At 55.0% G+C, this 13,018-nt stretch overlaps 2 protein-coding genes across 2 annotated transcripts in view; one reads left to right on the top strand and one right to left on the bottom strand.

The window, feature by feature from the left end:
* Positions 1–5,849: 5,849 nt before the first annotated feature.
* Positions 5,850–9,707, bottom strand: VKORC1 (vitamin K epoxide reductase complex subunit 1; the record flags this gene model as incomplete). Its single annotated transcript, XM_082300125.1, has 3 exons — positions 5,850–6,051; positions 8,267–8,376; positions 9,541–9,707. The coding sequence occupies 3 exons, from the start codon at positions 9,705–9,707 to the stop codon at positions 5,855–5,857; spliced, it is 474 nt and encodes a 157-aa protein (XP_082156251.1). The 3' UTR covers positions 5,850–5,854.
* Positions 9,708–9,875: 168 nt separating this feature from the next.
* The window catches only part of PAGR1 (PAXIP1 associated glutamate rich protein 1), a 9,047-nt gene continuing 5,904 nt past the window's right edge, over positions 9,876–13,018 (top strand). Inside the window, 1 exon segment of the mRNA XM_082300111.1 lies at positions 9,876–10,012. The gene's annotated coding sequence lies outside the window, so the exon portion shown is untranslated.

Here is a 13,018-nt window from a genome sequence, read left to right as displayed (position 1 = left end):
CCTTTTACTGTAACTTTGTCTCTTTTTACCCCAATTTCAGGGCGTTCAAGGCGGTTTTGGGGCAGTTTCAGGCACTTTTGGGTGGTTCCAGATGGGTTTTGGGGCAGTTTCAGGCGGTTTTGGGGCAGTTTTAGGTGGGTTTCGGTGGTTCCAGGTGGTTTTGGGGCAGTTTCAGGCAGTTTTGGGGCAGTTTCAGGCATTTTGGGCGGGTCCAGGCACTTCAGTGTCACTTTTGGTCACTTTAATGCCATTTTTGGTCACTTGAATGCCATTTTTGGGGCAGTTTAAGCCACTTTAATGTCACTTTCCTTTTACTGTAACTTTGTCTCTTTTTACCCCAATTTCAGGGCGTTCAAGGCGGTTTTGGGGCAGTTTCAGGCACTTTTGGGTGGTTCCAGATGGGTTTTGGGGCAGTTTCAGGCGGTTTTGGGGCAGTTTTAGGTGGGTTTCGGTGGTTCCAGGTGGTTTTGGGGCAGTTTCAGGCAGTTTTGGGGCAGTTTCAGGCATTTTGGGCGGGTCCAGGCACTTCAGTGTCACTTTTGGTCACTTTAATGCCATTTTTGGTCACTTGAATGCCATTTTTGGGGCAGTTTAAGCCACTTTAATACCACTTTTGGTCACTTTAATGCGGTTTTGGCCCATTTTTGGTCACTTGAATGCCATTTTTGGGGCAGTTTAAGCCACTTTAATGTCACTTTGTCTCTTTTTACCCCAATTTCAGGGCGTTCAAGGCGGTTTTGGGGCAGTTTCAGGCACTTTTGGGTGGTTCCAGATGGGTTTTGGGGCAGTTTCAGGCAGTTTTGGGGCAGTTTTAGGTGGGTTTGGGTGGTTCCAGGTGGTTTTGGGGCAGTTTCAGGCACTTTTGGGGCAGTTTCAGGCATTTTGGGTGGGTCCAGACACTTCAGTGTCACTTTTGGTCACTTTAATGTCATTTTTGGGGCAGTTTAAGCCACTTTAATACCACTTTTGGTCACTTTAATGCGGTTTTGGCCTATTTTTGGTCACTTGAATGCCATTTTTGGGGCAGTTTAAGCCACTTTAATGTCACTTTGTCTCTTTACCCCAATTTCAGGGCGCTTGAGGCGGTTTTGGGGCAGTTTCAGTCGGTTTTGGGTGGTTCCAGGTGGGTTTTGGGGCAGTTTTAGGTGGGTTTGGGTGGTTCCAGATGGGTTTTGGGGCAGTTTCAGTCGGTTTTGGGTGGTTCCAGGTGGTTTTGGGGCAGTTTCAGGCACTTTTGGGGCAGTTTCAGGCATTTTGGGCGGGTCCAGACACTTCAGTGTCACTTTTGGTCACTTTAATGCCATTTTTGGGGCAGTTTAAGCCACTTTAATGTCACTTTGTCTCTTTTTACCCCAATTTCAGGGCGCTTGAGGCGGTTTTGGGGCAGTTTTAGGTGGGTTTGGGTGGTTCCAGGTGGGTTTTGGGGCAGTTTTAGGTGGGTTTGGGTGGTTCCAGATGGGTTTTGGGGCCGTTTCAGTCGGTTTTGGGTGGTTCCAGGTGGTTTTGGGGTAGTTTCAGGCACTTTTGGGGCAGTTTCAGGCATTTTGGGTGGGTTCAGACACTTCAGTGTCAGTTTGGTCACTTTAATGCCATTTTTGGTCACTTTAATGCGTTTTTGGCCCATTTCAGACACTTGAATGCCATTTTTGGGGCAGTTTAAGCCACTTTAATGTCACTTTGTCTCTTTTTACCCCAATTTCAGGGCGCTTGAGGCGGTTTTGGGGCAGTTTTAGGTGGGTTTCGGTGGTTCCAGGTGGTTTTGGGGCAGTTTCAGGCACTTTTGGGGCAGTTTCAGGCATTTTGGGCGGGTCCAGACACTTCAGTGTCACTTTTGGTCACTTTAATGCCATTTTTGGTCACTTGAATGCCATTTTTGGGGCAGTTTAAGCCACTTTAATGTCACTTTCCCTTTACTGTAACTTTGTCTCTTTTTACCCCAATTTCAGGGCGTTCAAGGTGGTTTTGGGGCAGTTTCAGGCACTTTTGGGTGGTTCCAGATGGGTTTTGGGGCAGTTTCAGGCGGTTTTGGGGCAGTTTTAGGTGGGTTTCGGTGGTTCCAGGTGGTTTTGGGGCAGTTTCAGGCACTTTTGGGGCAGTTTCAGGCATTTTGGGCGGGTCCAGACACTTCAGTGTCACTTTTGGTCACTTTAATGTCATTTTTGGGGCAGTTTAAGCCACTTTAATACCACTTTTGGTCACTTTAATGCGGTTTTGGCCCATTTTTGGTCACTTGAATGCCATTTTTGGGGCAGTTTAAGCCACTTTAATGTCACTTTGTCTCTTTTTACCCCAATTTCAGGGCGCTTGAGGCGGTTTTGGGGCAGTTTTAGGTGGGTTTGGGTGGTTCCAGGTGGTTTTGGGGCAATTTCAGGCACTTTTGGGGCAGTTTCAGGCATTTTGGGCGGGTCCAGACACTTCAGTGTCACTTTTGGTCACTTTAATGTCATTTTTGGGGCAGTTTAAGCCACTTTAATACCACTTTTGGTCACTTTAATGCGTTTTTGGCCCATTTTTGGTCACTTGAATGCCATTTTTGGGGCAGTTTAAGCCACTTTAATGTCACTTTCCCTTTACCGTAACTTTGTCTCTTTTTACCCCAATTTCAGGGCGTTCAAGGCGGTTTTGGGGCAGTTTCAGGCACTTTTGGGTGGTTCCAGATGGGTTTTGGGGCAGTTTCAGGCAGTTTTGGGGCAGTTTTAGGTGGGTTTGGGTGGTTCCAGGTGGTTTTGGGGCAGTTTCAGGCACTTTTGGGTGGTTCCAGATGGGTTTTGGGGCAGTTTCAGGCGGTTTTGGGGCAGTTTTAGGTGGGTTTCGGTGGTTCCAGATGGGTTTTGGGGCAGTTTCAGGCACTTTTGGGGCAGTTTCAGGCATTTTGGGCGGGTCCAGGCACTTCAGTGTCACTTTTGGTCACTTTAATGCCATTTTTGGTCACTTTAATGCCATTTTTGGGGCAGTTTAAGCCACTTTAATACCACTTTTGGTCACTTTAATGCGTTTTTGGCCTATTTTTGGTCACTTGAATGCCATTTTTGGGGCAGTTTAAGCCACTTTAATGTCACTTTGTCTCTTTTTACCCCAATTTCAGGGCGCTTGAGGCGGTTTTGGGGCAGTTTTAGGTGGGTTTGGGTGGTTCCAGATGGGTTTTGGGGCAGTTTTAGGTGGGTTTGGGTGGTTCCAGGTGGTTTTGGGGCAGTTTCAGGCACTTTTGGGGCAGTTTCAGGCATTTTGGGCGGGTCCAGACACTTCAGTGTCACTTTTGGTCACTTTAATGCCATTTTTGGTCACTTGAATGCCATTTTTGGGGCAGTTTAAGCCACTTTAATGTCACTTTCCTTTTACCGTAACTTTCTCTCTTTTTACCCCAATTTCAGGGCGTTCAAGGCGGTTTTGGGGCAGTTTCAGGCACTTTTGGGTGGTTCCAGATGGGTTTTGGGGCAGTTTCAGGCACTTTTGGGGCAGTTTTAGGTGGGTTTGGGTGGTTCCAGGTGGTTTTGGGGCAGTTTCAGGCACTTTTGGGGCAGTTTCAGGCATTTTGGGCGGGTCCAGACACTTCAGTGTCACTTTTGGTCACTTTAATGTCATTTTTGGGGCAGTTTAAGCCACTTTAATACCACTTTTGGTCACTTTAATGCGTTTTTGGCCCATTTTTGGTCACTTGAATGCCATTTTTGGGGCAGTTTAAGCCACTTTAATGTCACTTTGTCTCTTTTTACCCCAATTTCAGGGCGCTTGAGGCGGTTTTGGGGCAGTTTTAGGTGGGTTTCGGTGGTTCCAGGTGGTTTTGGGGCAGTTTCAGGCACTTTTGGGGCAGTTTCAGGCATTTTGGGCGGGTCCAGACACTTCAGTGTCACTTTTGGTCACTAATGTCATTTTTGGTCACTTGAATGCCATTTTTGGGGCAGTTTAAGCCACTTTAATGTCACTTTCCTTTTACTGTAACTTTGTCTCTTTTTACCCCAATTTCAGGGCGTTCAAGGCGGTTTTGGGGCAGTTTCAGGCACTTTTGGGTGGTTCCAGATGGGTTTTGGGGCAGTTTCAGGCGGTTTTGGGGCAGTTTTAGGTGGGTTTGGGTGGTTCCAGATGGGTTTTGGGGCAGTTTCAGGCACTTTTGGGGCAGTTTCAGGCATTTTGGGCGGGTCCAGACACTTCAGTGTCATTTTTGGTCACTTTAATGTCATTTTTGGGGCAGTTTAAGCCACTTTAATACCACTTTTGGTCACTTTAATGCGGTTTTGGCCCATTTTTGGTCACTTGAATGCCATTTTTGGGGCAGTTTAAGCCACTTTAATGTCACTTTGTCTCTTTTTACCCCAATTTCAGGGCGCTTGAGGCGGTTTTGGGGCCGTTTCAGTCGGTTTTGGGTGGTTCCAGATGGGTTTTGGGGCAGTTTTAGGTGGGTTTGGGTGGTTCCAGATGGGTTTTGGGGCAGTTTCAGTCGGTTTTGGGTGGTTCCAGATGGGTTTTGGGGCAATTTCAGGCACTTTTGGGGCAGTTTCAGGCATTTTGGGTGGGTTCAGACACTTCAGTGTCACTTTTGGTCACTTTAATGCCATTTTTGGTCACTTTAATGCGTTTTTGGCCCATTTCAGACACTTTAATGCCATTTTTGGTCACTTTAATGCGTTTTTGGCCCATTTCAGACACTTCAATGCCATTTTTGGGGCAGTTTAAGCCACTTTAATGCCACTTTTGCTCCCTTTAATCCCATTTTAGGTCAATTTAAGACACTTTAATGTCACTTTCTCTCCCTTTCCTGTAACAACTTCTCCTTTCACCCCAATTCCGGGGCGCTCCCGGCCGTTTTTGGGGCCGGTTTCAGTCGGTTTTGGGGCCGGTTTCAGTCGGTTTTGGGGCAGTTCCAGCCGTTTTTGGGGCGCTCCAGGCCGTTTTTGGGGCAGTTTCAGTCGGTTTTGGGGCAGTTTCAGTCAGTTTGGGGCAGTTCCAGCCGTTTTTGGGGTGCTCCAGGCCGTTTTTGGGGCCGTTTCAGTCGGTTTTGGGGCAGTTTCAGTCAGTTTTGGGCAGTTCCAGTCGGTTTTGGGGCAGTTTCAGTCAGTTTTGGGGCAGTTTCAGTCAGTTTGGGGCAGTTCCAGCCGTTTTTGGGGTGCTCCAGGCCGTTTTCGGGGCCATTTCAGTCGGTTTTGGGGCCGTTTCAGTCAGTTTTGGGCAGTTCCAGCCGTTTTTGGGGTGCTCCAGGCCGTTTTTGGGGCCGTTTCAGTCGGTTTTGGGGCAGTTTCAGTCAGTTTTGGGCAGTTCCAGTCGGTTTTGGGGCAGTTTCAGTCAGTTTTGGGCAGTTCCAGTCGGTTTTGGGATGGTTTCAGCCGTTGTCGGGGCGCTCTCAGTCGGTTTTGGGGCAGTTTCAGCCGTTTCGGGGCCGTTTCAGTTGGTTTTGGGACAGTTTCAGCCGTTTTCGGGGCGGTCTCAGTCGGTTTTGGGGCAGTTTCAGTCAGTTTTGGGCAGTTCCAGCCGTTTTTGGGGCGCTCCAGGCCGTTTTTGGGGCAGTTTCAGCCGTTTTCGGGGCAGTTTCAGTCAGTTTGGGGCAGTTCCAGCCGTTTTTGGGGCGCTCCAGGCCGTTTTCGGGGCCGTTTCAGTCGGTTTTGGGGCCGTTTCAGTCGGTTTTGGGGCCGTTTCAGTCAGTTTGGGGCAGTTCCAGCCGTTTTTGGGGCGCTCCGGGCCATTTTTGGGGCCGTTTCAGTCGGTTTTGGGGCCGTTTCAGTCAGTTTCGGGGCAGTTTCAGTCAGTTTGGGGCAGTTCCAGCCGTTTTCGGGGCGGTTTCAGTCGGTTTTGGGGCAGTTTCAGTCGGTTTCGGGGCAGTTTCAGTCAGTTTGGGGCAGTTCCAGCCGTTTTCGGGGCGGTTTCAGTCGGTTTTGGGGCGCCGCCAGCGGCGCACGTTGAGCCCCAGCAGGGCCAGGTTGAGGCCGTAGGAGCCGAGGCAGACGAGGCAGAGGTCGCCGAGGCCGAAGAGCAGAACCCCCGCGAGCCACAGCGACGCCGCCGCCGAGGCCACCGAGGAGCCCAGCAGGGCCACCGAGGCCGCCCGGCCCGGCCACAGCCCTGGGGGAGGGGGCACTGAGCCATTCCCGGTGCTCCCAGTTTGTCCCCAGTGCCCCCAGTGTCTCCCCAGTTCATTCCCAGTGTGTCCCCAGTTCATTCCCAGTGCCCCCAGTGTGTCCCCAGTGTGTCCCCAGTTCATTCCCAGTGCCCCCAGTCCATTCCCAGTGTCTCCCCAGTTCATTCCCAGTGTTCCCAGGGGGTCCCTGAACCATTCCCAGTGTCCCCAGTTTGTCCCCAGTTTGTCCCCACTGTCCCCAGTTTGTGCCCAGTTCATTCCCAGCTTGTCCCCAGGTCATTCCCAGTGTCTCCCCAGTTCATTCCCAGTGTCCCCAGTGTGTCCCCAGTTCATTCCCAGTGTTCCCAGGGGGTCCCTGAACCATTCCCAGTGTTCCCAGTGTGTCCCCAGTTCATTCCCGGTGCTCCCAGTTTGTTCCCAGTGCCCCCAGTGTGTCCCCAGTTCATTCCCAGTGCTCCCAGTTTGTCCCCACTGTCCCCAGTTTGTGCCCAGTTCATTCCCAGCTTGTCCCCAGTTCATTCCCAGTACCCCCAGTTCATTCCCAGTGCCCCCAGTGTGTCCCCAGTGTCCCCAGTTCATTCCCAGTGCCCCCAGTTCATTCCCAGTGTCTCCCCAGTTCATTCCCAGTGTTCCCAGGGGGTCCCTGAACCATTCCCAGTGTCCCCAGTTTGTCCCCACTGTCCCCAGTTTGTGCCCAGTTCATTCCCAGCTTGTCCCCAGTTCATTCCCAGTACCCCCAGTTCATTCCCAGTGCCCCCAGTGTGTCCCCAGTGTGTCCCCAGTCCATTCCCAGTGCCCCCAGTGTGTCCCCAGTTCATTCCCAGTGCCCCCAGTGTGTCCCCAGTTCATTCCCAGTGTTCCCAGGGGGTCCCTGAACCATTCCCAGTGTTCCCAGTGTGTCCCCAGCTCATTTCCAGTGCCCCCAGTTCATTCCCAGTGCCCCCAGTGTGTCCCCAGTTCATTCCCAGTGCTCCCAGTTTGTCCCCACTGTCCCCAGTTTGTGCCCAGTTCATTCCCAGCTTGTCCCCAGTTCATTCCCAGTACCCCCAGTTCATTCCCAGTGCCCCCAGTGTGTCCCCAGTGTGTCCCCAGTTCATTCCCAGTGCCCCCAGTTCATTCCCAGTGTCCCCAGTTCATTCCCAGTGTTCCCAGGGGGTCCCTGAACCATTCCCAGTGTTCCCAGTGTGTCCCCAGCTCGTTTCCAGTGCCCCCAGTTCATTCCCAGTGCCCCCAGTGTGTCCCCAGTGTGTCCCCAGTTCATTCCCAGTGCCCCCAGTGTGTCCCCAGTTCATTCCCAGTGCTCCCAGTTTGTCCCCAGTGCCCCCAGTTTGTGCCCAGTTCATTCCCAGTTTGTGCCCAGTTCATTCCCAGTACCCCCAGTTCATTCCCAGTGCCCCCAGTGTGTCCCCAGTGTGTCCCCAGTTCATTCCCAGTGCCCCCAGTTCATTCCCAGTGTGTCCCCAGTTCATTCCCAGTGTTCCCAGGGGGTCCCTGAACCATTCCCAGTGTCCCCAGTTTGTCCCCAGTTTGTCCCCACTGTCCCCAGTTTGTGCCCAGTTCATTCCCAGCTTGTCCCCAGTTCATTCCCAGTACCCCCAGTTCATTCCCAGTGCCCCCAGTGTGTCCCCAGTTCATTCCCAGTGCCCCCAGTTCATTCCCAGTGTTCCCAGGGAGTCCCTGAACCATTCCCAGTGTTCCCAGTGTGTCCCCAGCTCATTTCCAGTGCCCCCAGTTCATTCCCAGTGTCCCCAGTGTGTCCCCAGCTCATTTCCAGTGCCCCCAGTTCATTCCCAGTGTCCCCAGGGGGGGTCCCTGAGCCATTCCCAGTGTTCCCAGTTTGTTTCCAGGGCATTCCCAGTCCCTCCCAATGCCCCCAGTGTGCCCCCACTCCCTCCCAGTGCCCCCTCAGTCCCCCCCAGTCCCTCCCAGTGCCCTCCCAGTCCCTCCCAGTACCCCCCAAGTCCCTTCCAGTCCCTCCCAGTACCCCCCCAATCCCCTCCCAGTCCCCCCCAGTCCCTCCCAGTGCCGCCCCAACCCCCCCCCAGTGCCCCCAGTCCCCTCCCAGTCCCCCCCAGTCCCTCCCAATCGCCTCCCAATCGCCTCCCAGTCCCTCCCAATCCCCCCCAGTCCCTCCCAATCACCTCCCAATCCCCTCCCAGTCGCTCCCAGTCCCCCCCAGTCGCTCCCAGTGCCCGTTACCCAGCAGCCCCTGCAGCACGTAGAAGAGCAGCCCGATGGCGCCGTTGGGGACGTTCACGGCGCTGTCCCTGCCCAGCACCGGCTCCACCAGGCCCAGGCCCCGCCCCCACCTGCCAAAAGGGGCGTGGTCAGCCAGCGACACGCCCACCGACCGCCGCGGACACGCCCACATGCCCATCTATGGTATGGCTGTGCTCTAAACCACACCCCCCAGCTCCCATTGGTGCACCGGGGCTTTAAGCCCCGCCTCACTGCTAAGCCACGCCCACGGCAACCCGATATGGGCGTGGCGAACACAGGTCACGCCCCCTTTGCACAGATGGGTGTGGCTAACACAGGCCACGCCCCTTTTGCATAGATGGGTGTGGCCAATACAGGCCCCGCCTCTGACCCATATACAGGCATGGCTAGTAGAGGCCACGCCCACAACCCCTATGTGGGCGTGGTGAATACAGGCCACGCCTCCTGCAAGCCACCATGGGAGTGGCAAATGCAGGCCACACCTGCAAGAACACTCGATGGGCGTGGCTAATGCAAGCCACGCCTCCTCAACATAAATGGGCGTGGCTAGCACAAGCCACACCTCACCCAGCCCTGTGTGGGTGTGGCTAACACAAGCCACACCTCCTCATGCCATGTATGGGCGTGGCTAACACAGGCCACGCCCCTGCAACCGTTTATGCCCAGTGTTAGCTACTACAGGCCACACCTCCCTGACCATATATGGGCGTGGCTACCATAAACCACACCCCCACTGCCATATATGGCCATCCCTAACAAGCCCCGCCCCTCCCAAAACCAAACCACGCCCCCTCCCCCTTTTCCCGCCCTCACCGTTCCCCTCACGGCCCCGCCGACAGCGCCCCCTAGCGGCCCGCCTTTTCCCGCCCTCACCGTTCCCCTCACGGCCCCCGCCGACAGCGCCCCCTAGCGGCCCGCCTTTTCCCGCCCCCCCCGTTCCCCTCACGGCCCCCGCCGACAGCGCCCCCTAGCGGCCCGCCTTTTCCCGCCCTCACCGTTCCCCTCACGGCCCCCGCCGACAGCGCCCCCTAGCGGCCCGCCTTTTCCCGCCCCCCCCGTTCCCCTCACGGCCCCCGCCGACAGCGCCCCCTAGCGGCCCGCCTTTTCCCGCCCTCACCGTTCCCCTCACGGCCCCCGCCGACAGCGCCCCCTAGCGGCCCGCCTTTTCCCGCCCTCACCGTTCCCCTCACGGCTCCCCCCCCCCTCCCGCTTCACTTTTCCCGTTATTCCCGGGCGATTCCCGAGGCTTTTACCGGGAGGAGAACACCCGCGTGCACGACACGGCCGGCGCCAGGTCGCAGGCGGCTCGGTACGAGGGGTCCCTCGCGGCCTCGTGCTCCACGTGCAGCGCGTACAGCGACAGCGCCGCGCCCGCCACGCACAGCGCCACCCGCGCCGCCGCCGCCGCCATCATCGTCATCATCGACACCGCCGAGCCCCCCATTGGTCAGCGCCGCTGCCACTCCCCCGCTTCCCCGCCACTGATTGGTCAACGGTTGCGAACGCACCGCCCCGTTTCCGGTAGCCGCGCGCGGGGGGTGACGGGAGTTGTAGTTCCGTGGGTTGCGCGCAGGCGCGGTGGCGGGAAGGAGGAAGCGCGAGGGGAGGGGAAAAAAATGGCGGGAGCGGGGCCAAGATGGCGGTCGGGAGCTGAGTGAGGGGCCGGGCTCGGCTCCGCAGCCGGTTCGGAGCCCCCCGGAGCCGGCGGGGGAAGGCCGGGGGTCGGTGAGTGAGGCCCGGGAGGGGTCGCGGAAAAGGGGGGGGGAGGGGAGGGGTGGGAATTTGGGGTGGGGGGGGAAGGGTGGGAGGGGTCGCGGTGACGTCACGGGGCAAGATGGCGGCGCCGTGAGGGGAGAGAGCCCCTGAGGGAGGGAGCGGGAGGGGAAATGTTGGGGCTGGGAGCGCTGGGATCGCCTCAGGGACCGTACTGGGAGCACTGGGATCCCCTCAGGGACCGTACTGGGAGCACTGGGATCAGCTCAGGGATCGTACTGGGAGCACTGGGATCCCCTCAGGGACCGTACTGGGAGCACTGGGATCCCCTCAGGGACCGTACTGGGAGCACTGGGATCACCAGGGATCAAAATAAAGGCACTGGGATCAGCTCAGGGACCGTACTGGGAGCACTGGGATCACCAGGGATCAAAATAAAGGCACTGGGATCCCCTCAGGGATCGTACTGGGAGCACTGGGATCACCAGGGATCAAAATAAAGGCACTGGGATCAGCTCAGGGATCGTACTGGGAGCACTGGGATCAGCTCAGGGATCGTACTGGGAGCACTGGGATCACCAGGGATCAAAATAAAGGCACTGGGATCAGCTCAGGGATCGTACTGGGAGCACTGGGATCAGCTCAGGGACCGTACTGGGAGCACTGGGATCAGCTCAGGGATCGTACTGGGAGCACTGGGATCAGCTCAGGGATCGTACTGGGAGCACTGGGATCACCAGGGATCAAAATAAAGGCACTGGGATCAGCTCAGGGATCATACTGGGAGCACTGGGATCAGCTCAGGGATCGTACTGGGAGCACTGGGATCACCAGGGATCAAAATAAAGGCACTGGGATCAGCTCAGGGACCGTACTGGGAGCACTGGGATCAGCTCAGGGATCGCACTGGGAGCACTGGGATCACCAGGGATCAAAATAAAGGCACTGGGATCAGCTCAGGGACCGTACTGGGAGCACTGGGATCAGCTCAGGGATCGTACTGGGAGCACTGGGATCAGCTCAGGGACCGTACTGGGAGCACTGGGATTGTGTCAGGGATCATACTGGGAGCACTGGGATCCCCGCAGGGATCGTACTGGGAGCACTGGGATTGTGTCAGGGATCAAAATAAAGGCACTGGGATCCCCTCAGAGATCATACTGGGAGCACTGGGATCAGCTCAGGGATCATACTGGGAGCACTGGGATCACCCCTGTTCTCATCCTTCCATCCCAATTTTCCCCCCAATTCCCCCTTTTTCCCCCCCAAATCCCCAATCTCCCCCCTTTCCGCCCCCCTCCCCCCTTTCCCCTCTTTTTCCCCATTTTTCCCCCTTTCCCTCTTTTTCCCCCTTTTCCCACTCTTTTTTCCCCCTTTTCCCACTCTTTTTTCCCCCCTTTTCCCACTCTTTTTTCCCCCCTTTTCCCACTCTTTTTTCCCCCTTTTTCCCACTCTTTTTTCCCCCCTTTTCCCACTCTTTTTTCCCCCCTTTTCCCACTCTTTTTTCCCCCTTTTTCCCACTCTTTTTTTCCCCCTTTTTCCCACTCTTTTTTCCCCTTTTCCCCTCTTTCCCCCCCTTTTTCCCTCATTTCCCCCTTTTTCCCCCTCTTTTCCCCTTTTTCCCCTTCTTTTTCCCCACTCTTTTCCCACTCTTTTTCCCCTTTCCCTCCCTTTTCCCACTCTTTTTTCCCTATTTTCCCACCCTTTTCCCCCTTTCCCCCCTTCTTTTCCCCCCCTTTTCCCCCCATTTCCCCACCCTTTCTCCCATTTCCCCCTTCTTTTCCCCCTCTTTTTTCCCCATTTTCCCACCCTTTTTCCCTCTTCCCCCCCTTTTTCCCTCATTTCCCCCTTTTCCTCCCTTTTCCCACTCTTTCCCCCTTTTTCTCCCTTCTTTTTTCCCATTTTCCCACTCTTTTTTCCCCATTTTCCCACCCTTTTCCCCTTTCCTCCCCTTTTTCCCCATTTCCCCCTTTTTCCCCCTCTTTTCCCCTTCCCCCTTATTTTCCCACTCTTTTCCCCCTTCTTTTCCCCCCTTTTCCCACTCTTTTTTCCCCATTTTCCCACCCTTTTCCCCCCTTTTTCCCTCATTTCCCCCTTTTCCCCCTCTTTTCCCCTTTTCCCCCTTCTTTTTCCCCACTCTTTTCCCTCCCTTTTCCCACTCTTTTCCCCCTTTCCCTCCCTTTTCCCACTTTTTTCCCCATTTTGCCACCCTTTCCCCCTCTTTTCTTCCCTTTTTCCCTTATTTCCCCCTTTCCCCTTTTCCCCACTCTTTTCCCTCTTTTTCCCCTTCTTCCCCCCCTTTTTTCCCCTTTTCCCACTCTTTTTTCCCCTTTTTCCCACCCTTTCCCCCTTTTGTCTCCCCTTTTTCTCTCATTTCCCCCTTCTTTTTCCCCACTCTTTTCCCCCCTTCCCCCCCTTTTCCCACTCTTTCCCCCCTTTTTCTCCCTTCTTTTTTCCCCTTTTCCCACTCTTTTTTCCCCATTTCCCCCCATTTTCCCACCCTTTTCCCCTCTTTCCCCCCTTTTCCCCCTTTTTTCCCCCCTTTTTCCCCCCTTTTGCCCCTTCATTTTCCCCCCTTTTCTCCTTCTTTTCCCCACTCTTTTCCCCCTTTTCCCCCCTTTTCCCCATTTTCCCACTCTTTTCCCCCCATTTTTTTCCTCCTTCCCCCTTCTTTTCCCCCCTTCCCCCCCTTTTTTCCCCCCTTCTTTTTCCCCCTTTTCCCACTCTTTTCCCCCCATTTTCCCATTCTTTTCTCCCCTCTTTTTTCCCCTTTCCCCACTCTTTCCCCCCTTCTTTTCCCCCCTTTTCCCCCCTTTTTCCCCCTTCTTTTCCCCCTTCTTTTTCCCCCTTTTCCCACTCTTTTCCCCCCATTTTCCCATTCTTTTCCCCCTTTTCCCCCTTATTTTTTCCCCTTTCCCCCCTTCTTTTCCCCTCTTTCCCCCTTCTTTTCCCCCTTCTTTTTCCCCCTTTTTCTACTCTTTTCCCCCCATTTTCCCATTCTTTTCTCCCTTTTCCCCC

The sequence above is a fragment of the Coloeus monedula genome (assembly GCF_965178545.1).
Source record: "Coloeus monedula genome assembly, chromosome: 37".
Classification (NCBI taxonomy): domain Eukaryota; kingdom Metazoa; phylum Chordata; class Aves; order Passeriformes; family Corvidae; genus Coloeus; species Coloeus monedula.
Note: the sequence above shows the minus strand (reverse complement) of the source record. Positions and strands in the feature narration are given on the sequence as shown.